This window comes from Aotus nancymaae, unplaced genomic scaffold (genome assembly GCF_030222135.1).
Source record: "Aotus nancymaae isolate 86718 unplaced genomic scaffold, 86718_ANA_hifiasm-v0.15.2.pri h1tg000003l, whole genome shotgun sequence".
NCBI lineage: Eukaryota > Metazoa > Chordata > Mammalia > Primates > Aotidae > Aotus > Aotus nancymaae.
In genome coordinates, this window is record NW_026988414.1 from 76,859,227 (window position 1) to 76,885,701 (window position 26,475).

A 26,475-nucleotide genomic window follows, 5' to 3' on the forward strand; every position below is an offset into this window, starting at 1 on the left:
TGTTGTGATGAATTTAGGCTTGTATACATCCCTGACCCTTCGTACACTCCCATTGCTGTTACTTCAGATTTTTATACATAAATAAATTTTTTTTGAGACAAAGTCTCACTTTGTCACCCAGGCTGGAGTGCAGTGGCACGATCTCGGCTCATTGCAACCTCCGCCTTCTGGGTTCAAGCAGTTCTCCTGCCTCAGCCTCCAGAGTAGCTGGGATTACAGGCACATGCCACCATGCCTGGTTAATTTTTTTTTTTTTTTTGTATTTTTAGTAGAGACAGGGTTTCACCATATTGGTCAGGCTAGTCTCGAACTCCTGACCCTGTGATCCACCTGCCTCAGTCTCCAAAAGTACTGGGATTACAGGCATGAGCCACCACACCCGGCCTACATAAATAAATTTTATTGATATCTTCCTTTTGACTTACTGAAACATGAGTCACAGTGGGCTGCAATTCTGTCCATTTTATTTTTGCATAGGAAAAACAAAACTAGTGAGACAAGATTCAAACAGTCTCTGTGAATCATCATCTGTGTCAGTGATAATGATCATGTTAAGATTCAGAAGTGTAGTATGTGATATTCTTTCTTAATAATTTGTCTAAAGCAATGTTTCTCAACCAGGGGCAAAAATGCCTCCATTTAACAATGGAGACATTCTTGGTTATTATAACGGGTGAAGAAGCAGGGTATGTTATTGGCATCTTAGTAGGTAGAGGCCATGGTACTGCTAGGATACCCCCACTTTGTCCCAACACTTATCCAGCCCAAAATGTCCACAGTGCTAAGGCTGAGAACCCCTGTTCTAAAGGTTCATGCTATGGTCTGAATTTGTCCTCCCCAAATTCACATGTTGAAACCTAATCCGATGTGATTGTCTTAGATAGAAGGTGGGGCCTTGGAGAGGTGATTAGGCCATGGGGGCTCTGCCCTCATGAATGAGGTTAGGGCTCTTATAAAACAGACTGCACAGAGTTAGCTAGGCACCCTCTGGGGAAGAGGACCCTCACCAGACACCAAATTTGCTGATGCCTTGACTATGGACCTCCCAACCTCCCAAACTGAGAAATTTTTGTTGTTTATAAGCCACCCAGTTTATGGTGTACTAAGACAATTTATTAATAATGAATAACTAGGCATGATTTCTCATTGTATAATTTAGAATTATGCAAGAGAAATAGCTGAAGCTCTCTGAAATGGAAGCACAGCCTTTAGACCCAGTAAAGAATGAGAAATGCATTGTAAGAAATGGGTAACAGTGGGGGATTACTGAATTAGTATAAAACTTCCAAGAGATTATGAGCTAAGAAAAATCACTGGGAGATCTGTAGTGATACTGAACTGAATGACTTTTCATATTTCTGAACAGCATTTTTCTTATCTAGTTATGTCTCAACAACTAAGAAAAGGAAACATTTTTATGTGTATGTTCCACAGCACAGCATACTACTTATCACGTAGAAGAATCACATTTTGACATCTCTTTACCATACTAAGAAGGCTAAATGTTCATTTATCCATAATAAATACTCTTGACATTTTTTCTGCACGATTCTTTTTTTGACAAAAACCAAGACAACTGGAAAATAAGTAAATCTTGAAATGCCATAAACAAAGCTGGTAGCATGAAAACAGAAAACACATTCCTACTAAGAAGCAGCCTCCTCCTGGCTGGACGCGAGGAGGTCTCCCGGGCAGGCACACAGCTTAGTGCTTACGTATCTTCCCTGGCCATCAGGGGTTGCAGAAACAACCCGGCTGTCCCCAGAATGCACACCAGGGTGAAAACCCACAGAAAAATGCGATCAATCACCATGGCAACATACTTCCAATCATCTTGAATCTGCAAAACAAAACAAAATGGTAAGAGAAAAAACGTGGAGGGAAAGGCAAAATGAATACATTTTCAGTACTGAAGATTTAATAGATCTGTTGCAGTAGTAGAAGCCATTTTGTCTCTAACGTGCAATTAGCCTTTTTTCCCCCTAATTGATATAGTCTGAGGAAATCTGCCATTCTCAAGTTTCTCTTTATGCAGGAAAGAGGTATAAAAGACTTGTCATGTTAGAGCTGTTTCAAATCAGAAGTTTCCTAATGTACGCATAACCTAGCTCTTGTAAATTGAATTCCAATTTTATAAAGTTAGTGAAACTAGTTACTTAGGCTCCCGTGAAAGGATTCTGCACCTTGGTTAGAATGGCTAATATAGTCCTACATAATCTACCATTGTTTCAAAGCACTGCTTATCCAGCTGTAGGTATAAATTTCTGGCTGGCTGAAGTGGCTTACGCCTGTAATCCCAGCACTTTGGGATTCTGAGATCACCTGAGGTCAGGAGTTTGAGACCAGCCTGGCCAACATGGTGAAACCCCGTCTCTACTAAAAATACAAAAATTGGCCAGGAGTGGTGGCGCATGCCTGTAATGCTAGCTACTTGGGAGGCTGAAGTTTGAGAATGAGAAATTCTCGAACCTGGGAGGCAGAGGTTGCAGTGAGGCAAGATCATGCCACTGCACTCCAGCCTGGGCAACAGAGCGAGACCCTGCCTCAAAAACAACAAAATAAATTTCCTTATAATATCTGTTCCAAAACTGAGATAAGCACATCAGGGCAGGTCCATCCTCATCAATCTTTCCTTCCCCACTGCCCTCTCCATGATGCCCACCTGCTCAGAAGTCACTTTTACTTGTAAGGCCGAAGTATCACGGAATACTGTGCAGTCAGAGAGCAGGCTGAAGTCAGAAATAATTGCTGATAATAACGTAAAATATAGGATGAAAAGCAATACCAATTGTATATAATACAGCTTCAATTTAGGCTTGAAATAGGAAGGAAGATTGTATGGTAATTATACTCCTAGACAATTCAGAAAGCAAAGAAGCCATAATTGAATTGAGAAGGAGAGAACCCATGAATCAGCTGATTTTGAAGCAATAATCACATAAAAAAGACGCGGCATGCAATTTATTAATTTAAGTATACTGAAATGGGGCTGGGAGAGGAAGATTTTATGTTGCCATTGTGCACTTGAGTAAATATGTCCTCTTGGTAACAGTATCATCATAGGTAAAATTAGAATTATGATGCCATATTTGCCATAAGGTACTTTATTTGAATTCCTAAGACTGGTTTCTGTGTGCTTCAAATACACCTTGGGATGTGAGATTCTTACCCACCCCCTACTGGCCACCTTCTAAGGCTCTAGGAGGCAGACGGGTGGAAAAGCAGAGACTTGGAGACAAACTGATTAGAATCCCAGCTCTGCTCCTTTCAAGCTGTGAGAATCTGGGTCAATTCCATGACTGCTCTTAGCCTCAATTTCCTCATCTGTAAAATGGGGATAAGAACAGTACCTCCCTCAGCATGTTGTGTCCAAACAGAGGCCTTAATGAATAGAGCCTAGTGATACTAATGTTGATTTATAAACTGACCCTTACTCAAGCCTCATGAGGAAAGATGAGACTTGGGTCTTATGCATGAATATAAATCGTGCTGCAAAAAGAGCTGGCTGGACAGAAATTTTATATTCAATTTTTTTTTTTGAGATGGGGTCTCGCTTTGTTGCCCAGGCTGGAGTGCAGGGGTGGGATCATGGCTTACTGCAGCCTCAACTTCCTGGGCTCAATTTTCCCCACTCAGCTCCCTGAGTAGCTAGAACTGCTGGTGCACGCCACTACACTTTTCTTTTTTGTGTGTGTGATGGAGTCTCACTCTGTCACCTAGGCTGGAGTGTAGTGGTGCAATCTTGGCTCACTGTAACCTCTGCCTCCCAGGTTCAAGTGATTCTCATGCCTTAGCCTCCCAAGTAGCTGGGATTACAGGCGCATGCCACCACCCTCTGGCTAATTTATTGTATTTTTAGTAGAGATGGGGTTTCATCATGTTGGCCAGGCTGCTCTTGAACTCCCAACCTCAGGTGATCCACCCACCTCAGCCTCCCAAAGTGCTAGGATTACAGATTTGAATCACCACGCCTGGCCTGATTTTTAAATTATTTGTAGAGACAGGGTTTCCTTTAGTGGCCCAGGATGGTTTTGAACTCCTGGGCTCAAGTGATCCTCCTGCTTTGGCCTCCCAAAATGTTGGATTACAGGCATGAGCCGCTGTGCCTGGCTTATATCTAACTTCTAAAGTCTTTAAAGCTTTGTGCATTTTCTGATGAGTCACAAATAGATGAATGTTTGGCAAAATGGCGAACTAGCCCAAACTGGGAGCTGGCACAGAAGCAAGAGAAGACTACTTTAAAGACCCAGAAACCAGGAAGGTGTAGCCAGGACAATGTTACCTGGACTGGGGGTGGCAGCCCTGAGAAGGGGGAGGGGCTTGGTGGAGGGACGGCTAGGGAGAGATCTTTGTTCCCTTGCCACTCCCAGCCCAGAGATGCAGGTTCAGGCAGTCCCTCGAAGGCCCAGCAGAGCCTGGCTGAAGGGAAAAGCAGAGAACGGAGCTGCCCATTGACTGGTGGAGCCCGAGGCTTGCCTCCTCCCCCTTGTAGCCCCCTGATTTATTTCTCTTCTTATTAGCATGCCTTTTTTTTTTTTTTTTTGAGATGGAGTCTTGCTCTGTTGCCAGAATGGAGTGCAATGTCGCAATCTTGGCTCACTGTGACCTCCGCCTCCCGGTTCAAGCGATTCTTCCACCCCAGCCTCTTGAGTAGCTGGAATTACAGGCACACACCACCAAGGCTGGCTAATTTTTTTTTGTATTTTTAGTAGAGATGGGGTTTCACCATGTTGGCCAGGATGGTCTCGATCTCTTGACCTTGTGATCCACCTGCCTCGGCCTCCCAAAGTGCTGGGATTACAGGTGTGAGCCACCACGCCCGGCCTTTGGCATGCCTTCTTAAGAATGTTTATGGATAAATGTTCTTCTAACGGCTAAAAAGGCCAGATGTGGTGGATCACACCTTTAATCCTAGCACTTTGGGAGGCCAAGGCAGGAAAATTGTTTGAGTCCAGGAGTTTAAGACCAGCCTGGGCAACACAGTGAGACCCTGTTTCTTCAAATTAAGAAAAAAAAAATTAGCTGGGTGCAGTGACACATACCTGTAGTCCCAGCTATTTGGGAGGCTAAGGTTGGAGGATTGCTTGAGCCCAGGAGTTAGAGGCTACAGTGAGCTATGATCGCTCCACTGCACTCCAATGTGGGTGGCAGAGCAAGACCCTGTCAAAAAAATTTAAAAAAAGGCTAAAAATTCTATTGCAGCCTCACTTTTATTTTATTTATTTATTTTGGTAGAGATGGGGTTTTGCCATGTTGCCTAGGCTGGTCTTGAACTCCAGGGCTCAAGCGATCTACCCACCTCAGCCTCCCAAAGTGCTGGGATTACAGGCATGAGCCACCGTGCCCAGCCCCTCACTTTTATTTTAATTTATTATTATTATTATTATTATTTTTAAGAGATAAGGTCTCACTATGTTGGCCAGGCTGGTCTTGAACTCCTAGCCTCAAGGAATCCTCCTGCTTTGGTCTTGCAAAATGCTGGGATTACAGGTGTGAGCCACTGTGCCTGGCCATAGCCTCACTTCAAAGAGACAGTAGCTGGATACAAAACTCTTCAGCTAGAACTGAAGTTCCACACATCAAGGACCAAACAGCTTCAGTCCAATAGGAGGGACTTGGGGGAGATCAGAGCCAGGGAGGTAATGAGACATTCCTTGAGAGACAAGGTCATCTGGAGGGAAGGCAGCACCCCTGAAAGGTGATCTAGCTGAGTTTGTGGCCATGTAGACCCTCAGCATCTGAAAGCCTGGATTTCAGCCCCTCCCTAAACACAATTTAGAAAGGGTGGCTGACACCCCAGCAAAAAGTGAGTTTACAGGCCCCAAATATACCACTCAATTATTTAAAATAAAATTCATAATTTAAAATAAACATAAGATATCAGAGACTATTGGAAACTAAGGAACACTCAGTTTTACAGAAGAACCACGTGGAAATAACAGGTGTGAAAAATAGAAAAGTTACAGTCAAGAACTCAGGAGATGGGGTAACTGGCAGGAGGGAAAGCCACAGAGAGGTGGGAGGAGAGACTGAACGTAGAATATTATTGCTAATGGCACTCCTAATCAGACCAAGTGTGAGCCTATGGGGATCACCAGTGTGAACGATGTGGGCTGAGGGCTATGGCGGAGCCTCAGGTGCGCCTCTGGTTCCCTGTGCTCCCCTGCGCAGCGGCCCCCCTCCCGGGCTCCGGGGCAGTCGCAGGAGGAGTAGGCTGGGAGGGGCTGATGTGGCTGTTCACTCGGCAGGACATCAGGGGCAGCTACTCCTTCCCCACTTATTTCTTCCATCCTCCTCTTACCCATCTCTCCATTAACACTGACTATAACTTAGACATTTAGGTTAAATAAGACCAAGGGGCTTCAAAACCTTTAGTAGGTAAATTATAGTTGTAGGTGGTGAGCTCGATGTCCAGGGCCAGCTTGGCGTTCATCGGCTCCTGGTGCTCATGCAGCTGCCACGCCATGTCTTGCTTGGCATGCTGCAAGGTGGCCTCCAGCTCGGACAGCTCGGCATTGGCATCCTTAATGGCCAGCTCCCCACGCTGCTCAGCATCCGTGATGGCGGCTTCAGGGAAGCCCTCTGGCCTTTGAGACCCTCAATCTCAGCCTGGAGCCACTGATGTCCCGGTTCATCTCAGAGATCTCAGTCTTTGCATGCGGCGGGTCATCCCATGCTTCCCAGCCAGCGTCTGCAGCTCCTCATACTTGATCTGGTGCAGGCTCTCAGCCTCCACCCGGCTGAGGTTGGCGATGTCCTCACGAGGCGCCTTGACCTCAGCGATGATGCTGTCTTGTGTCCAGGGAGTGGCTGTTGTCCATGGACAGCCGCACAGACGTGCCTGAGATCAGGACTGCAGCTCCCGGGTCCCCTCGTCACACAGCTGCCTGAGGAAGTCAGTCTCCTCAGTCAGCCCTTCCAGGAGACTCCAGCTCCACCTTGTTCATGGAAGCTCCATCCGCATCCTTCTCGATAAGGGCAAATTCATTCTCCATCTCCTTTCGCTTATTGACCTCATCCTCCTACTTGTTCCTAAGCTCCCCACCAGCGCCTGCCTGTTGCCAAGCCCGGCCTCCAGCCTCAGCTTCCCTGGCCCAGAGTCTCCAGCTGCCGCGAAGGTTGCTGATGTAGCTCTCTAGCGTGTTGTCCGCGTTGCTCTGAGCCGTCTTCTGCTGCGGCAGGAGGCTCCACTTGGTCTCCAGCGCCTTGTTCCACTGCTCCAGGAACAGCACCTTGTCGATGAAGGAGGCAAACTTGTTGTTGAGGGTCTTGATCTGCTCCTTCTCCTGGGTGCGCACAGCCTGGATGCTGGGGTCCACCTCCAGGTTAAGGGGCCTCGGCAGGCTCTGGTTGACCGTGATGGCAGTGATGCCGCCCATGCCCATGCTGCTGGCCCCGCCATAGCCTCCACCTAGGCCACCCTGGAAGCTGCTGCTGCCCACTCGGGAGAAGCTGATGTGGGCACCGAGCCCACTCGTGTAGGAGCGGCTGCTGACGGCCTGCGGGCCAGAGATGGGCACCTTGTAGGACTTCTGTGTCATCCTGATGGACGCAGTGGAGGCTGGAGTGGAGGCAGGCAGGCTGAACCAGGCGGAGATTCAAGAAGCAGGGAAGAAGCTGCTTCTTGATGTGAAGAATTTTTAAAAATAAGAACAGCCAGGGAAGGCTGAACACTTCCCCGACCTTAGGAGCCAGTGTGTCCAGGGATGGTCATTCACAGGCTCCCAGCGCCCTCAGGAGATGCTCTGGGAAAACAGCCTAGGCTTCAGTCTAGGCTCCTCAGAGCCAGGAACAGTTAAAACCAGCCAAGCTGGAGCTAGAGATGCAGGAAATTAACATATCTCTGAAACACTTTCTGTAAACAGTAGAGTGTCAGTCACTCAGGGAAAGGGAATCTTTCCGACAGCTCGACTCTCCCCTCCGAGCACTGAGTTGGCACCTTGACTCTAACACTTACTGCTTTCTCATAGATGATTTGGTGGCTTGCTGGTCAGATTTCTGCCTTCTCTGAAAAAAAAAGAAAACTGGAAGATCCAGCAATAATGGGCTCACATGCCCATGTGGAAACATGACCAGAGGTGAGCAGTGGCTGCCGCTTGAGACGGACCACGTGGCGTCAGTTTGCCGCAGACCCCACCACTCCCTATTTCTGCATTCAGGCCATTTCACCAATCTGCCTGCCAAGTTCGTGACCTCTCTTTTAATTGTAAGTTTTTTATATGTCTGTCTCCGTGCCTTAGGCCCTTCTGAAACTCTCTTTGTATGGTATCTAATAAATAGCTTTTAGAATAAAAGTAATTTCTAATAGCCTGACAAAGGAGGCTAGAGTGTGGGTACTTAGATCTTGACCTTTAGTAAAGAAATTATTTTTAAAGCGGGTAAAGGATAGAGAATGTCGGCAAAATTACCAGTATTAGACAAATAGATTTTCACTGATCGTTTACTTGCAATTGCTTATGATGTCCAACAACGACTTCAACTGAATTTAAAGAAATGCCCGACTCTTTGGCTAAATTACTGGGATCAGCTGGAGGTTTTGCACCATTATGGTCACAAGACATGCTCGCAGTAGCTCTGATGAGTGGGGGTGAGGAGGTAGGGGCGGCTGTGGCTGTCTCCCCCTGTCCCAGCCACTGTGGTATGCCTGCCACAGCTGAAGAAAAGAGGCTCCATTACAATGAAATGGACATACCTTATCAATATTAATTACCTAGAGTGTGTCAAGAGATAAAGTTATCTGGTAATTAGCTCCTTGCTGATAAACAACTTAAGGCAGAGACACTTAATTTTAAAGCAGAGCTTCTCATAAAGTCGTTGAGTGCGATCCTGGTAACCTTGCTGGTATAGTCATGGAATAACCAGGCACATGACATTATTTAGTGTAAATCTTTCCTATTCTTAGTACTTGACGTAAGTTCCCCGTTCTTAAGTTCAAGCACAAGATTTATGGAGAAAACAGAAGTAAGTTCAGTCAAAAAAAAGGGCCGGGCACAGTCGCTCATCACAGCACTTTGGGAGGCCAAGGCATGCGGATCACCTGAGGATGGGAGTTTGAGACCAGCCTGACCAACATAGTCAAACCCTGTCTCTACTAAAAATACAAAATTGGCCAGGCATGATGGCGCATGCCTGTAATCCATTACTTTGGAGGCTGAGGCAGGAGAATCGCTGGAACCCGGGAGGCAGAGGTTGCAGTGAGCTGAGATCACACCACTGCACTCCAAACTGGGCAGATGGAGTGAAACTCCATCTAATAATAATAATAATAAGAAGATTGGGCACGGTGGCTCACACCTGTAATCCCAGCACTCTGGTAGGCCAAGGCAGGTGGATCACCAGGTCAAGAGATCGAGACCATCCTGGCCAACATGGTGAAACCCCCTCTCTACTAAAAATACAAAATGAGGCTGGGTGTGGTGGTGCATGCCTGTAGTCCCAGCTACTCGGGAGGCTGAGGCCAATGATCCAGCAATTCCACTCCTAGGTATGATCCAGGAGAAATGAGCACATATATTCCCCAAAAGTCATAAATGTTTGTAGCAGTGTTATTCATAATAGCCTCAAGTTAGAAATAACTAAATGTCCAACAAATGTAAAACAAATAAACAGAAGATAGTATTATAGTCATATTGTGGAGTATTACACACTAATAACAAAGAAACAGAGACAAAATAAACCGCAAGATATTATGTTTAATGAACGGAGTCAGACACGTAAGAGTGTATATACTATATGATTCCATTTATGTGAAGCTCAAGAATAGGTAAAACTGGCCAGGCGCAGTGGCTCACACCTGTAACCCCAGCACTTTGAGAGGCCTAGAGGACAGAAGTTCAAGACCCACCTGGCCAACATGGCAAAACCCCATCTCTACTGAAAATAGCTGGGTGTGGTGGCACATGCCTGTAGTCCTAACTACTCGGGAGTCTGAGGCAGAAGAATCGCTTGAACCTGGGAGGCAGAGGTTGCAGTAAGCAGAGATTGTACCACTGTACTCTGGCCTGGGTGACAGAGCAAGATTCCCTCAAAAAAAAAAAAAAAAAAAAAAAAAAAACACTAGGTAAAACTAATCAATATCTAAGAAGTCAGGATAATGGTTCTTTTTAAAATTAATTAATTAACTTAAGAGAGGACCTCACGCCATTGTCACCCAGGCTAAAGTGCAATGGCATGATCATGGCTTGTTGTAACCTCGACTTCCTGGGCTCCAGTGAGCCTCCCACCTCAGCCTCCTGAGTAGCTGGGACTACAGGCACATGCCACCATGCCTGGCTAATTTTTGTATTTCTGTTAGAGATGGGGTTTCACCATATTTCCCAGGCTGGTCTCGAACTCATGATCTCAAGCCATCCACCTGCCTCAGCCTCCTAAAGTGCTGGGATTACAGTTGTGAGCCACTGAGCCCAAGCCAGGATGGTGGGCATGAAGGAGGGAGGAAGATACCAACTGGCATGTTCACTGGGGAGCTTTCTGGGGCACTGGGAGTGTTCTATATCTTTATCTGGATCATGGTTACATGGGTGTACACATGATGTAAAATTTCATCGAGATGTTCACTGAGGAAGTGTGCACTTCAGTCCATGTAAATTCTTCCTCAATGAGAACGTATGTGCAATTAGAAGGTAAAAATAAAGACCAGCTGCAGTAGCTCACGCCTGTAATCCCAGCATTTCAGGAGACTAAGGTGAGCAGACTGTTTGAGTCGAATCTAAGACCAGCATGGGCAACATGGCAAAACCCCATCGCTACAAAAAAATGTAAAAAATTAGGGCATGGTAGTGGGGCACCTGCAGTTCAAGCTACTCGGGGAAACTGAGGTGGGAGAATTGCTTGATCCCGGAGGTGGAGGCTGCAGTGAGCCAAGATTGTGCGACTGCACTCCAGCCTGGACAACAGAGCAGGGCCCTGTCTCAAAAATAAATAAATAAAAGTGGCCAGGCATGATGGCTCACACCTGTAATCCCAGCACTTTGGGAGGCTGAGGTGGGCAGATCAAAAGGTCAAGAGATCGAGACCATCCTGGCCAACGTGGTGAAACCCCGTCACTACTAAAAATAGAAAAATTAGCTGGGCATGGGGGCTCACGTCTGTAGTCCCAGCTACTCAGGAGAATCACTTGAACCCAGCAGGCGGAGGTTGCAGTGAGTCGAGATTGCACCACTGTACTCTAGCCTGACGACAGAGTGAGACTGTGTCTCAACAAATAAATAAATAAATAAATAAATAAAGTAAAAATAAAACTCTAACCTCAGTTAACCAATACTCACTGGAGGTCATCTGGCCCCATGCCCTTTCCCAGCCTCTAATCTGCTCTCCTGGCATCAGGCGTTTTCATGGTGCAGCCCGCTTCAGGGTACCACATACTACGAGCTTTATCGTCCCATTTTACAGATGAGAAAACAGGCTCAGAGAGTCAAGGCAACTTACCCAAGGACGTATAACTGGTCTTACCACACGCCACTGACCCTGGAGTCTAATTTCTTAACCCCTACCCTAAGCCTTGCCCCACGAAGAACCCATGAATGTCTGCTGAATGATGAATGAATGGCTAACGTAATGATAGCCACATCCTTACCTCTTTGGCTTCATTTTGTGCCTTCATATTTTCAGCAATATACTTGACACTTTGGATGGCTTCTTTGATTTCTGGTGACAAAGCAGAGAGGGACAGCACAGCGTCCACTGATTCAGAACTGGAGCTTCTCGTGAGGTTGGCACTGAAATTGGAGATTTTGATCCTGCGGTGGTGGCAGTAGCCGCACATCCTGTCCTGGCAGGGGTAGCCGTCCTTGCAGCCTCTGCCCTCTGTGCGGCTGAAGCAATTCAGATTTGAGAGCTCGGCGCCATACGGGGGCCTCGGCTTCTGAGCGCTGCCCTCACTGCTGCTCGGCCTGGTCATGAACATGACCCTGGGGAGCAGGTTCAAGAATACGGTCTTCACCCAGGAGGGCATCGTGTGTGTCGTTGGGGTTCTGTAGTGCACGTTGAGCACGAAGACGGTGATGACGATGGACAAGGTGACGAAGATCATGGTGAACAGGAGGTACTCTCCGATCAGGGGGATGACCAGTGAGGTGGAGGGGATGGTCTCAGTGATGACCAGGAGAAACACTGTCAGGGAGAGGAGGACGGAAATGCACAGGGTCACCTTCTCACCGCAGTCGGAGGGCAGGTAGAAGACGAGCACGGTGAGGCAGGAGATGAGCAGGCAGGGGATGATGAGGTTGATGGTGTAGAAGAGCGGCAGCCGCCGGATGTAGAGCGAGTACGTGACGTCAGGGTAGATCTCCTCGCAGCAGTTGTACTTGATGTCATGCTTGTAGCCCGGGGCTTTGATGATGGCCCACTCGCCGCTCTCCCAGTAGTCCTTGAGGTTCATGGAGGAGCCGATCAGGACCAGATCGATTTTCGCCTTGTCGTAGGACCAGGAGCCAAACTTCATGGTGCAGTTTTGGTAATCAAACGGGAAGTAGGTCACGTCAATTTTGCAGGAGCTCTTGAAGATGGCCGGAGGCATCCACGTCACCTCCCCAGTGTACTTGAGTAAGGCTTTGGTCTTGTCGTCCACCTGGAAATCCCCAACGGCACTGCAAAGACAAGGAGGGGGCACCGTGACATGACACAGGGCCATCAACACTTGGTCATGACAAGCAGGGGCACCATGACGCAGGGCCATCAACACTTGGTCATGACAAGCAGGGGCACCATGACGCAGGGCCATCAACACTTGGTCATGACAGGCAGGAGCACCGTGACACAGGGCCATCAACACTTGGTCATGACAGATAGGGGCACCGTGACACAGGGCCATCAACACTTGGTCATGACAGGCAGGGGCACCGTGACACAGGGCCATCAACACTTGATCATGACAGATGGGGCACCGTGACACAGGGCCATCAACACTTGGTCATGACAGGCAGGGGCACCGTGACACAGGGCCGTCAACACTTGGTCATGACAGATGGGGCACCGTGACACAGGGCCATCAACACTTGATCATGACAGGCAGGGGCACCGTGACACAGGGCCGTCAACACTTGATCATGACAGATAGGGGCACCGTGACACAAGGCCATCAACACTTGGTCATGACAGGCAGGGGCACCGTGACACAGGGCCATCAACACTTGATCATGACAGGCAGGGGCACCGTGACACAGGGCCATCAACACTTGGTCATGACAGGCAGGGGCACCGTGACACAGGGCCAACACTTGGTCATGACAGGCAGGGGCACCGTGACACAGGGCCATCAACACTTGATCATGACAGGCAGGGGCACCGTGACACAGGGCCATCAACACTTGGTCATGACAGGCAGGGGCACCGTGACACAGGGCCAACACTTGGTCATGACAGGCAGGGGCACCGTGACACAGGGCCATCAACACTTGATCATGACAGGCAGGGGCACCGTGACACAGGGCCATCAACACTTGGTCATGACAAGCAAGGGCACCGTGACACAGGGCCATCAACACTTGGTCATGACAAGCAGGGGCAGCGTGACACAGGGCCATCAACACTTGGTCATGACAAGCAGTCATCTCGTCCAGCTTCTCACGGTAATGATTTCGAAGGCAGCGGAGGATGAGAGCTGAAAGTGCCATAAACCATCACCTGATTCCCAGACGCATTTACCAGTGAGGATACCGAGGCACAGGCTCCGTCCCCAACAACAATCTGAGATATTGATCATCCCCCAGGGCATGCCATCATTTCATCCCACAACACAGCTCCCAAACTGATACGTAGACAGAGACTCCCAAACCCCCAAAGAGGATTTTTCCCCCTTTATTTTTTATTTTTATCTATTTATTTATTTAGAGGCGGAGTTTCGCTCATTGCCCAGGCTGGAGTGCAGGGGCACGATCTCAGCTCACTGCAACCTCTGCCTTCCGGTTTCCAGCAGTTCTCCTGTCTCAGCCTCCCGAGTGGCTGGGATTACAGGCACCCGCCACCATGCCTGGCTAATTTTTGTTATTTTTAGTACAGACGGGATTTCATCATGTTGGCCAGGCTGGTCTCGAACTCCTGACCTTGTGATCTGCCCACCTCGGCCTCCTAAAGTGCTGGGATTACAGGCGTGAGCCACCGTGCCTGGCCTTTCCCCCTTTAATTTAAGAAATGGGATGAAGATTATTTTCCTGGAGTCTGGTGCTGAAATAGTCCTGGGTGGGACTATTTACCACCCAGGGTCCCTGAGGTTTGGACGTCTCCTCATTCAGCCTGCACTGGGCACCTAAAGTGTGTGTGAAATGAGACTGTGGAGCTGGAAGGGGCCGCACAGACCAGCCATGGGAGCCCACTCCCATTAAACGGAACCTCTTCAGATGGGTTTATGATTTCTAAACCCTCTCTCTGGATCCTGACTGGACCATTCCTTGTAGTGCCCACCCTTCCCCGCCATTCTTCCCAGCACTGTTTTACAGTAATCATGGTTTTTGCTTCCTTGAGTCTTTCAAATTCACCATAATAGGTTTCTTCACTTTCAGTGTCACTATCTGTCCCCATTTTCCACCCATGTTTCTTCTCCCTTCCTTTTCACTATGTGTACCCTGACTTTATATTCACATAGAAATACACCTTTTTCTTTCTTTCCTTTTCTTTTTTGAGATGGAGTCTCATTCTCTTGCCCAGCCTAAAGTGCAGTAGAGTGATTTCAGCTCGTTACCTCTGCCTCCCGGGTTCAAGTGAGTCTCCTGCCTCGGCCTCCTGAGTAGCTGGAATCACAGGCATGTGCCATGACACCGAGCTACTTTTTGTATTTTTAGTAGAGATGGAGTTTCACCATGTTGGCCAGGCTGGTCTCGAACTCCTGACCTTGACTAATCCGCCCACCTCGGCCTCCCAGAGTGCTGGGATTACAGGCTTGAGCCACTGCCCGGCCTTAGAAATGTACATTTTTCTGGGAATGGTCTTGTTGGTTTGTCCGACAGAAGATCCACTGATGGTCCCGGCTGAGTTGTGCAGTGGGCATTCTGTCTGTGATGGCCAGATGAGGCCGGCTGAGAGCAAGGCGGGTTGCTGCCACAACAGCGTGCCTGCCCAGGAGGCTCCGACACATTCCTCGGATCAGCCCTACTGAGTTTCTTAGCCTTGTGAAGGCGTTTACACCTTCAAAGGGAGCAACCGCCACACTCCTTTGCCTTGTACCTGAAGAGGTGAAAAGCAATGACGAAGCCTAAACCTTGAGAGAATCCTCGTGCTGCTCGTATTGGATGGGAACCCGTGAAAACACAAGGGGATTGTTCTGGTGCGCGTCCTTCTTGCTCGCTGGTCTCTCCTGGGCCTCGGTTGAGCAGGATGATCATCACCCATGAAGGCTCAATGCCAAAGCCACTACCTGTCTTTCCTCTGGTTGGCTGGTTTGCCCCCAAAGGCACCCTGCTGAGTTTATACATCCTTAGCCCCCACTTCACTCTCACCATGCCCTTAATTCCATACAAAAGTATTCCCAGCTCCTGGCTCCAGGAAAAAGGGAGAGGTAGGGGGTGGGGTGGAGGTGAATATCCACACCCCCCCAGGTGGACTCAGCCCGTGTTCAGCATGGAGGGGCCCTGGAGAGCGCTGGGCTAAGCAGAAGGTTGGGAAGACCCTCGGGAAGGCAGAGGCCTCCTGAACCAATGCCTCACAGCATCCTGGATCAACAGAATGTCAGAGTGGCAAGGGAGCCTCAGAGCCCAGGGTCTAGTCCAGGGCTTGGGAAGCTGCGGCCCTGGTTCTGTAAGGAAAATGTGGGTGGAAGAACACATTGCCTTTTGTGGTCTACATACACAGTGTAAGAAAAAATAATCTGCAAGCCAGTTAAGTTTATACCGTGCCCCAGTTCTTTGACGACCAGCTTAAAAATACAAATTATATAGAAATAACATATTTGGCCAGGTGCGGTGGCTCACATCTGTAATCCCAGCACTTTGGGAGGCTGAGGAGGGTAGATCATGAGGTCAGGAGTTCAAGACCAGCCTGGCCAAGATGGTGAAACCCTGTCTCTACTAAAAATACAAAAATTAGCCGGGTGTGGTGGTGGGCACATATAATCCCAGCTACTTGGGAGACTGAGGCAGAAAACTGCTTGAACCTGGGAGGCAGAGGTTGCAGTGAGCCGAGGTTGCACCACTGGGCTCCAGCCTAGGTAATAGAGCAAGGCTCTATCTCAAAAAAACAAACACACCATATTTCTAAGTGTTGTATTTCCTTGGGAAAATAGTAAATTAAACATGGACTGTCTGCAGTGAGTTAAGACCCCCTTTTGTTTTTGCCAGAGACCAGAAAGTAAGATTCAGCATAAAACAGAGCATCTCCAGTCCTGATGCTAATTATAAAAATGACTAATACTAATAGAAAGAAAACATTATTTTGTACTAATATGGCATAAAAACATAAACATATTTTTTAGTCATTAAAATCAGAATAGACTAATTCTACATGAAGTGTTTTGCTGAAAAATGTTTAACTGTTTATCTAAAAATAGAGCACAGGTTCAAAAATGATAATCTTCGATACCTAGAGAACTAACGAGCACACTGTAAAATATCACTTAAAATTTATGTCAGTCCAATGAAAGAGCTTAAAGTTGGAAAGTATCAGTTTTGTGTGGATTTAAACAAAAAAGGGGCTTTTGGAGGTGCGACGATGAGCAGGACCAGCCTAGCAGAGGAAGAACCTTTGCAAGAGAGAAAGAGGAGAGGCCTCCCAAAAGTGGCGGGAAGATGCGCGTTCGGGATCCAGAGGAGACTGGAAGTGGCCCCTGTGAGGGACCGGCCAGAGAGCAGCTTCCCTAGATGCAGGGGCCAGGGATGTCTTTTTAGTTCTAGACTCATCCTTTCCAACTGCGACCTGGATGCAGCCACCCAGATGGGTTGGGAGCACAGGGCCCAGAAAGCTTGCCCTGCTCTGTACATGGGAACCCCACTTGACATACTCAGGAGGCCATCAATCCTTTCTCCAAGGCCCACACCTTTCCCCAGTGGGAGGAGGCCTGGAGGGTACACCGTGTTAACAGGGTAACTGTGTTATGGCAGGTTTGCTGCTGGGAGAGTAGAGGTTTGAGGACATAGGTGGAGACAGGCTGGGGTGCCCAGCTCAGCCCCCTGATCACAGCATCAGCCTCCTGCATCCACTGCCCACAGTGACCCCAAAGCCACAGCGGATGGCGGAGACCACCCCAGGCCTGGCTGTGCCGCACGCCCACTCTGGGCCTCTGTTTTGATTTGTGAAATGTCCGGGACGGGCCAGATCAGGGATCCCCAAAGCAAGCTGGTCACACAGCCCCCAGGACAGCTTTGTGAAAACACCCATTCCTAGGCCCACCCAGACACATGAACTCTGTTTCTGTGGGGCAGGACCTATACAGATTGTTTCGATAACTAATACTTCTTAGCTTTAGAAAAGACAAGGAGGCAATTCTCCTGCCTCAGCCTCCTGAGTAGCTGGGATTACAGGCGCGTGCCACCATGTCTGGCTCATTTTTTTGTATTTTTAGTAGAGACAGAGTTTTGATATGTTGGCCAGGCTGGTCTTGAACTTCTGTCCTCAGGTGATCCACCCATCAAGGCCTCCCAAAGTGCTGGGATTACAGGCGTGAGCCACCACGCCTGGCCAAGCACCTGTATTCTTAGAAAGCTCACTGGGGCCAGGCGTGGTGGCTCACGCCTATAATCTCAGCACTTTAGGAGGCTGAGGCAGACAGATTGCTTGAGGTCAGGAGTTCGAGACCAGCCTGGCCAACATGGCAAAACCCCATCTCTACCAAAAAATACAAAAATTACCCAGGCGTGGTGGCACGTGCCTGTAATCCCAGCTACTCGTGAGGCTGAGGAAGGATTGCTTGAACCCAGGAGGCAGAGGTTGCCATGAGCTGAGATCGCACCACTGCACTCCAGTCTGGGCAACAGTGTAAGATTCAGTCTCAGAAAAAGCTCCTTGTCCTTAGTAACCACGCCAGTCCGCAGGCTGGGAACGCTAGGATTACACAGCTCAGGCCATGATCTTCTCCAGTACCCTCATTCTCTTCCAAAGAAAACGTGAAGAGGAACCGTTTACCCCATTCATGTCTATTTGCACAGAGCTGCTAACAGACGCGACATTCCAGGTGCCCAGCATCTCAGCCTTCCCCCTCCACACCTCATGGTTGGTTCTTGGCCCATGGATCTTTCCAGCCTTATGTCCCACAGTCCAGCCAATGAGGTCACCTTGGCTGCCCATGACATACTCTCCTGCCTTCCTGGGCCCTCCTCTGCTCCATCTCCCTGTCCTGAGATCTTCAGGACTCACTTCAAATGCTAATTCTTCCCTGAAGCTTTCCCTGATGCCCTCCTCCACCCACTCATGGCCTGCTTTGAAGCTACTCAGCACACTGCTGCTGTCTGTGGCTCACCGACATCTCTGGTGCCTGGTATATAGTAGGTGCTGAATACATACCTGTTGAATGAACAAATGAATGAAGCTCTCTTAGAAAAGGCTAAGGAAGGCCAGGTTTTAAATCAGGAAAGCCAAGGACCCAGAGCCCAGGCTGACAACCCTGAGAGGGCACAGGCCCCCTGGCAGCTTACTTGTTATACAGCACAATGTCGGGCTTCCAGATCTTCTGGGCAGGGACACGCATGAACTCCGCCCCCCCATAGTCCGAGGGGTTCCACTTCAGCTTGTAGTCATTCCAGATCTCAGGGAAAGAGGCAGGGAGGGAGGAGACAGTCACAGAGTCAGTTGGGTTTTACTTCTCTTGGCACCACCCACCTTGGTGACTCCCCACCCCTGTTGCATGTGGCCAAGCCGCGTCCATGCCATGATCACATAGCTAAACTTCTCCTGGGGGTGCAGCGGGGGAGAGACCACAGGGCTGGGCCTGTGGGCTGCCTCCTGGCACTAGGGGAGCCACTGGCCCCAGGACTGTGAGCAAGCCCAGCCCCTCATCAACCAAACAGGACCTACTGAAGCTTTCTCTGGCCACTTCTAGTGCCAGGAGGAGCCTCCTGAACTCCTTGCACCGGGTCCAGGTCCACGTGCCTGCTGTTTACAGCCTCTAAATGGCTCTCTCAGGGGTGTTTTCCAGCACAGAACTCTCTTTCACCCCAAGATTCAGCAAGGCTGGCCTCTGCAAGCTTCTAGGGGAAGAAGCCATGATCCCCGCAGGGCCTAGGAGGTGTCTGGGTACAGAGGGTGGGGGTCTCAGTCCTCAGCACCAGAGGAGAAAGGGGTGAGCCTGCGGCCACAGAGGGAGCGTGTGCATCAGGTACTGGGTGGGGCACTGTGCCCATCTGGCTTTCCAACCTCCTGGGGATGAAGGCTGTGTGTGCTGAGTGCTCAGCTGGCCAGGCTTGCAGAAGGGTCGCCAGCAGGCCAATGGGCCATTACGTCTCTTGGCAAGTCTGGACAAAGCCTCCCTGGGGAGGACATGTGGAAGACAATTTCCTGGCCTCAATCTGAACAGGAAAATCTACTCCCACCCTACCAACAATAGCAGCGTCTGATTCTGACTTAAGAATGAGGTTTTGGGCCGGGTGCAGTGGTTCGTGCCTGTAATCCCAGCACTCTGGGAGGCTGAGGTGGGCGGATTGCTTGAGCTCAGGCGTTCTAGACCAGCCTGGGCAACATGGCGAAACCCTGTCTCTGTAGAAAATACAAAAATTAGCGGGGCAGGGTGGCGCACGCCTGTGGTCCCAGCTACTTGGTAGGCTGAGGCAGGAGAATCGCTCGAACCCTGCTGGTGGAGGTTGCAGTGAGCCGAGATCGAGCCACTGCACTCCAGCCTGGGTGACAAAGCGAGATCCTGTCTGGAAAAAAACAACAACTGAGTTTTTAGCAAGGAGAGAAGGAGGTTGTCTCAAGTACCACCCCAGGGCCCCGGGGTGGGGGGCTTCAATCTCCGGTTCATTCAGTCCTATTGTGTGAACATGGAGAACGTCTTTCTCCAGGCTGCAACCTGTCCATCTGGAACTTGAGGGGTTAGGCCCTACAGTCCTTCCAGGGGGACTGTAGGACAGTGCATGTGGCCTCAAGCCTTAGAAGAGAGAGATCTGCCAGTCAGCGGACCCCAATCTGGGTTCCACAGAAGTGGGCCCTACTTGGTTCACCTACAGCAAATAAAGCAGTCACCACCAGGGGGCAGCAGTGCCCAGGGTCTGGTCACTTACTTGCTTGAGCCACAGGTTGGTCTCCATGATCTGGTTTACTTCATCCTAGAAAGAGGGATTAAAGTAGACAGGAGAATTACAAAAACAAGGCTCATTCTGGGAAAGGCCCCTCCAGAAGCCCCGGTCCCCATGGCCACGGCTCGCGGCTCCAGCACTCACCACCTTCACCAGCTGAGACATGGACACCTCGAAATGGATGATGACTGGGTCAGACACGTTGGCCACAGGCCGGATGATCTCATTGTAATCTTCAAACAGCCGCTCAAAGAGACGGTGCTCAGCCTCCGAGGCCCTGGCCACTGGAGGAAGGAGCCCTGTCAGTCCATGGGGAAATCATTACTTAACCTGCCCCACCCAGCCCACCAGCAACATCGCCCGACAGCGTCCCCTCCACCTGTGGGGGGGGACTCTGTGGAACCGTAAACTTTCAGGCTAGTCTTACCCCATGGGTTACATATTGGGAAACTGAGGCCCAAGAGGGGCAGGAGTCTACCAGGTCGCACACATTCAGTGAGAAGCACGGTGGCTGTAAGCTTAGGCTCTGCAGTTGGACAAAGCTGGTGCAAATCCTGACAAATCACTTGTGAGCTGTGTGAGCTTAGGCAAGTAGCTTAACCTCTCTGAACCTCAGTGTCTTTATCAGTCAAAATAAGGATTATAAACATATCCACCTCAAAGGGTGTTGAGAAGGAAGTGCACAGCTTGGTGCTGTGTTAAGAGCTCAACAACTATTCGGGATACTTTCCTGGGTTGTTATTGCAGGGCGGGCATGTGGTGCAAATGCTGTCTGCCTAGGTACAGCCACTCCCTGCTTCCACGACAGAAAGATGGCCGCCTCCCCCCGGGGCAGGGCGACCCACGGTCATCCAGGCCCAGGTCTCTGGGAGAACGCCGGCCGGGTGTCTGGGCCTCTCTTGCATTCCATCCAGTAGGGGTTTGGCCACCAGCCCTCTTAGAAGCCAAGACACTATGTGGCTCCCATGATCTCGTGTGCTCCCCCAGCTCGTGCTGATGCTGTCTTCACATCCTGATCAATGACTCTGACCTCTCTGCAACCCTTGGGCACCCCTCTTTGTTTCTAAGCCACACCCCAGCACGGGTGAGGCATACGGAGTCAGCTGTCTTCCAATTCCCTTGTACACATCTGGCGGCAGTTTCGGGAGGCGGGAGGAGAACCCTCTGGGAAGTTGACTCCAATTACCTCAGGTCTTGAAATGGGATTTTTGCCTGTTCTCCCCCTCCTCTTCCCCAGAATGAAAGGAGGGTCCCAGGCAGGAGCTCAGTTGAGAACGTGTGGCGTTCTGAATAGTGGAGGCCTCGGCACCGAGGGCAGAAAGCGCTCCGGGCGCACAGCCGCACAGCAGACCGCCGGCCCGGCCCGCCAGGAGCTCCCCGCAGCCCTGCCTGGTCCCGGACCCTCGCTATCCACAAGCCCTCCCAGGCACTCAAGAGCCTCCCAGAGGCGGGCCAGGGCCCGCTTCCCCCAGCAGGCCCGTCTGGAGAGCGGGAGGAAGACGGGAGGCGCTGTCCCGGTGGAGGGTCCCACAGCGACGCAGCCTGGGGCGCAGGGCGAAGAGGACAGGAGGAGACGCTGGGGCGCCGGCTCCAGCCCCAGTCCTGAGGCGACTCCTCTCTCCCCCAGGTGGCCTTGGCCAAGTCTTTAGCCTTCTCTGGCTAGTTTCCCCGTCTGTCCGTCAAATGAGGAGGTGGGCGGGATGCACACGGTGGAGCGCGAGGCCTGGGCGCGCCAGTTCGGGAGTCAGTGCGCGGGGCAGGGCGACCGGCAGCGCGGGGACGCGAACCCCCAGTTCCTGCGCCCAAGACGAAGGACCCGGTCCCGACCTCCCCATCACCCCGCGCCCGCCAGCGCCCGCCAAGTGACTCCCAGGTTTGCTGGTGGCTGGGGGTGAAAGAGTAAAAGCCACCCCACCCAAGTCGCCGCCGCGCGGGAGCGGGTCTGCGCGGGTTCCGAGTCCCCGGGACCGCGCCCGCCCTCTCCGCTCGCGGTGCGGTGCTCTTACCGGCAGCGCCTGGGACCCCGCGCCCACTCCCGCGTCCCTCCGGAGCCCTGACGCCCGTGCGCGTACCTGGCAGCAGACACAGCAGCAGCAGCAGCCGCCGCGGCGACGACAGCGCCCGGGGCGGCGAGAGCGGGCGGGAGCCCATGGCTGGCGGCGCGGCGGGCCGCGGACTCCGACGGTCGGAGCGGGAGCGGCGGGCGCAGACACGGCCTCTCCCCGGGCGGCTCCAGCGCAGACCCCGGACCTAGAGCCGTGCGAGCCGGGACGCGCGGGACTCCTCCGCTTCGGCGCCGCTGGGTTTCCGGCGCCCTCGGACCCGGGGGAGGACAGGAACCACCCGGAGCCAAGCAGCGCCGGGCGCGGGCGCGGGCTCGGGAGTGGGCGGGGCGGGCGGGCGCGGGAGTGGGCGGGGCGGGTTGGGGCGTGTTGGGAAGGGGCTCCCCGCCCGAGTCCCCAGCGCCCGGCGGGCTCCCTCTGCGCGGGGCGGGGCGCTCCGGACGGCGGCGCCCGACCAGATCCGAGCAGGTGCTGTCACCACCGCCACGAAAAAAGAGGGACCCAGCCTCTGTCCCTGGCTTCCAGGGCGTGCTCAGCTCCCGCCGGGGGTTGGGACCCCGGGCCAGGCGCTGTGGGAGAGGCGCTAACACACCCTGCGAGGGAGGCCTCACGCATTTTCATGCTGTTAAGTCACTGTTTAATATTTTAGATATCGCACTGGCATTTTTTTAAGTCCTTAGAGTTTAGGGGCGGGTAGAAGTCAGCTGAAACAAAACAACACTGGTCGTGAGTTGCTAATTGTCGAGGCAGGATGATGGTACCTAGAGGACTGGTATACTGTTCTCTTTCCTTTAGAATATGTTGGAATTGTTGCTTAATGAAAAGTTAAAGAAAGATAAAGAAGACAGAATTTAAAATGAGGCTTCATTTGTTCTTTTTCTTCTTTTTCTGAGACAAGTTCTCACTCTGTCGCCAGGGCTGCAGTGCGGTGGCTCCATCTCGGCTCACTGTAGCCTCCACATGCCGGGCTCAAGTGATCCTCCCACCTCAGCCTCCGGAGCAGCTGGGACCACAGGCAGGCGCCACCGCGTCTAGTTAATTTTTGGTTTTTGTGGAGAGGGGCGTCTCCCTATTGCCCAGATTGGTCTGAAACTCCTGGGCTCAGCAATTCTCCTGCCCTGGCCTCCCAAAGTGCCGGGATTACAGACGTGAAGCACTGTGTATGCCTCATTTGCTCTTCTGATGGAGCAATCTGAGAGGGCACTGGGGTTCCCACCCTAGTCCCCTGCAGAATCCCTCTGTCCCCTTCCCCATCACCATCTGCAACCCCAGGAATGTGCACTGATTGGCCAGGCAGGGGGCCCTGGAGCCTCCTGCCCTCACTGACCACCTACCAGGGATGGGGGCACCTTGATGCTGGCTTCTTTGACATCCCTCTATCACAGGGGGAAGTTCTGTCGTAAACTCTCCACCTGGCATTCAGCAAATGGTGAGTTGCCTTTATTGTTTCCAGAATGTGCTGCCTACCCGTATTAAAACCAAACAAAAAGAGACAGTGTGTGGAACGGAAAACGTTTGTAAGAATTGGTACCCACTTCTCAGGCTCCCAATTAGAGCATTCTCATCTCCTGGCAAATGTCCCTCATTGGGACAATATTGTAAGTCATATATCCAACAGAGGGCTTGTATCCAAAATGTATAAGGAACCCTCAAAACTCAACAGTAAGTGTAGATGCATACGAGGGATCTTACCGGGGTGATGCAGATGTTCTAAAACTGGATTCTGGTGATAAACTTACAAAAACTCATTGAATTGTACACTTAAAATGGGTGGATTTTATGGCATGTAAATTATACCTCAATAAAGTTGTTTCCTGGCTGGGTGCAGTAGCTCATGTCTGTAATCCCAGCACTTTGGGAGGCTGAGATGGGCAGATCACAAAGTCAGGAGTTCGAGACCAGCCTGGCTAACATGGTGAAACCCTGTCTCTACTAAAAATGCAAAAATCATCCAGGCGTGGTGGTGGGCACCTGTAGTCCCAGCTACTCAGGAGGCTGAGGCAGGAGAATCACTTGAACCCGGGAGGCAGAGGTTGCAATGAGCCAAGATCAGGCCACTGTACTCTAGCCTGGGTGACAGAGCAAGACTCCGTCTCAAAAAAAAAGTTCTTTTCTAAAAAAAATCTCAATGTTAAGAAAACAAACAATTTTTTTAAATGAGCAAAAGAATTAAACAGATTCTTCACCAAAGAGGTATACAGAAGACAAAAAAAGCACATGAAAGATGTTCAAGTCACTAGCCACCGTGGACATGTGAATTAAAAGCAGGGTGGAATCCAGGGGCTGAACAAGTTTGGTGGGATTGCAAAATGGTACAGCCACTCCAGAAAACAGTTTCTCCTCTCTCCTTCCCTTCACCCTTCCCTCCCTCCCTCCCTTCCTGCCTTCCTTCTTTTGCTGTGTCACCCAGGCTGGAGGGCAGTGGTACAATCTCGGTTTACTGCAACCTCTCCCTCCCGGGTTCAAGTGATTCTTCTGCTTCAGCCTCCTGAGTAGCTGGGATTACAGGCACGCACCACCATGCCCGGCTAATTTTTGTATTTTTAGTAGAGACGGGGTTTCACCATATTGGCCAGGCTGGTCTTGAACTCCTGACGTCAGGTGATCTGCCATCTCGGCCTCCTAAAGGGCTGGGATTACAGGTGTGAGCCACCACATCTGGCCTCAATAGTTTCATATAAAGTTAAACATAGACTTACCATATAACCTAGCAATCACCCTCCTGAGTGTTTAAATAAATGAAAACTTTTATTCATACACAATCCTATATGTGAATTTTTATATCAGCTCTATTCATAATTGCCAAAAACTGGAAACAGACTAAATGTGCGTCAACATCATACAACTGAATACTCAGCCATAAAAAAAACAACTTGATTGAATCTCGAAGGCACTATGCTGAATGAAACAAGCCGGTCTCCAAGGTCACTACAGCGTGATTCTATTTAAATGGCATTCTTGAAAGGACCCAACTGTAGTGACAGAGAAAAGATGTGTGGTTGCCAGGGGCTAGGCGTGGAGAGAGTCAGGATTCTAACGGAATAGCAGGAGGGAGTTGTTTTGGGCGGCAGATCTTTCCCGTGTCCTGATTGTGATGGTGGTTATTCCAATCTATACGTGTGTTAAAATTCCTAGAACTATAAATTTACAAGTCAATTTTATTATATAATAATTTAAAAAATACAATTTTTTAGAATGTCCTTCTCCCTTCCACAAATATTCTGAGTGCCTACTATGTGCCAGGCACTGTGCAAAAGGTAGTATGTGCGAGGAGTGAATCAGAGTATCAGCGTGGGAGACCGACCTGAACGCAGCCACGATAGAGGAGTGGAAAGTGAGCAGCGCTGCTGCGGCATGGAGGAGCAGGCCGTGCCTTTTATATGGAGGAACTAGGGACCGCTGCTCAGAGGATGGGCGTCTGAGCTTGAAGGAGGAGTAGGAGCCATTCATTCATTCAACAAGCATTTATTGAGCACCTACTGTCTGCCAAGCTCTGTCCTAGGCCCTAGGGATACCACCATGAACGTGAAGGAGCAGGTCCCTGTTCTCATGGAGCTCACACTCTAGTGGGTGAGTTGTGGATGACATACATGCCACCAGATAAGAGTGGCAGGTACCAAGGAGTGCTCGACGAAGGTGGCAGGGTAACGTGGCCATTGGGAGGCTGCTTTAGAATGATTGGGTGCTTAGGGAAGGCCTTTCAGAGGAGGGGACATTGCAGCAAAGGATGGATTGGAGCCATGCCCTGACTCATGTGGCTGTGAAAAGAGTTTGGGAAGCCCTGGGGGAAGAAGGTTCAGGTAGAAAATATGGCAAGCCAGGTGTAGTGGCTCACGCTTGTAACCCCAGCACTTTGGGAGGCTGAGGAGGGCGGATCATTTGAGGTCAGGAGTTCGAGACCAGCCTGGCCAACAAAAATACAAAAATTAGCTGGGCGTGGTGGTGGCTGCCTGTAATCCCAGCTACTCGGGAGGCTGAGGCAGGAGAATCACTTGAACCTGGGAGGCGGAGGTTGCAGTGAGCCAAGGTTGTACCACTGCACTCCAGCCTGGGGGACAGAGTGAGACTCCTTTTCAAAAATAACAAGATATGGCAAATCCCAAGCCTCTGAGCTGGGAAGAATCTAGAAACGTGTGAGGGACTGGACGAGGGGAAGTGGAGCGAGATTGGGATGGAGAGGCAGGCTGGCATCATGCCTGGCGCTTAGTAGGTGCTGCTACAATGCTCATCTTCATCTCTGGTGCCCGGCGCAGGGAAGA

The 26,475-nt window shown here is 50.6% G+C and overlaps 1 protein-coding gene across 1 annotated transcript; it reads right to left on the bottom strand.

Annotated features, from left to right (window-relative positions):
• Positions 1-442: 442 nt before the first annotated feature.
• CHRNA3 (cholinergic receptor nicotinic alpha 3 subunit) lies at positions 443-22,304 on the bottom strand. The gene is made up of 6 exons (XM_064383073.1): positions 22,238-22,304; positions 20,298-20,452; positions 20,139-20,183; positions 18,558-18,667; positions 11,576-12,587; positions 443-1,840 (listed from the first exon to the last, which is right to left on the bottom strand). The coding sequence occupies exons 1-6, from the start codon at positions 22,302-22,304 to the stop codon at positions 1,712-1,714; spliced, it is 1,518 nt and encodes a 505-aa protein (XP_064239143.1). The 3' UTR covers positions 443-1,711.
• Between the last annotated feature and the right edge of the window lie 4,171 nt (positions 22,305-26,475).

Excerpts from the sequence above, each read along its gene's own strand:
- CHRNA3 (XM_064383073.1), bottom strand. The coding sequence starts at position 22,304 with ATGGGCTCCCGCCCGCTCTCGCCGCCCCGGGCGCTGTCGTCGCCGCGG. Across the intron at positions 20,184-20,297 it reads TGTCTCAGCTGGTGAAGGTG|GATGAAGTAAACCAGATCAT; the intron begins GTGAGTGCTGGA and ends CCCTCTTTCTAG. Across the intron at positions 18,668-20,138 it reads CCAACCTGTGGCTCAAGCAA|ATCTGGAATGACTACAAGCT; the intron begins GTAAGTGACCAG and ends TCTTTCCCTGAG.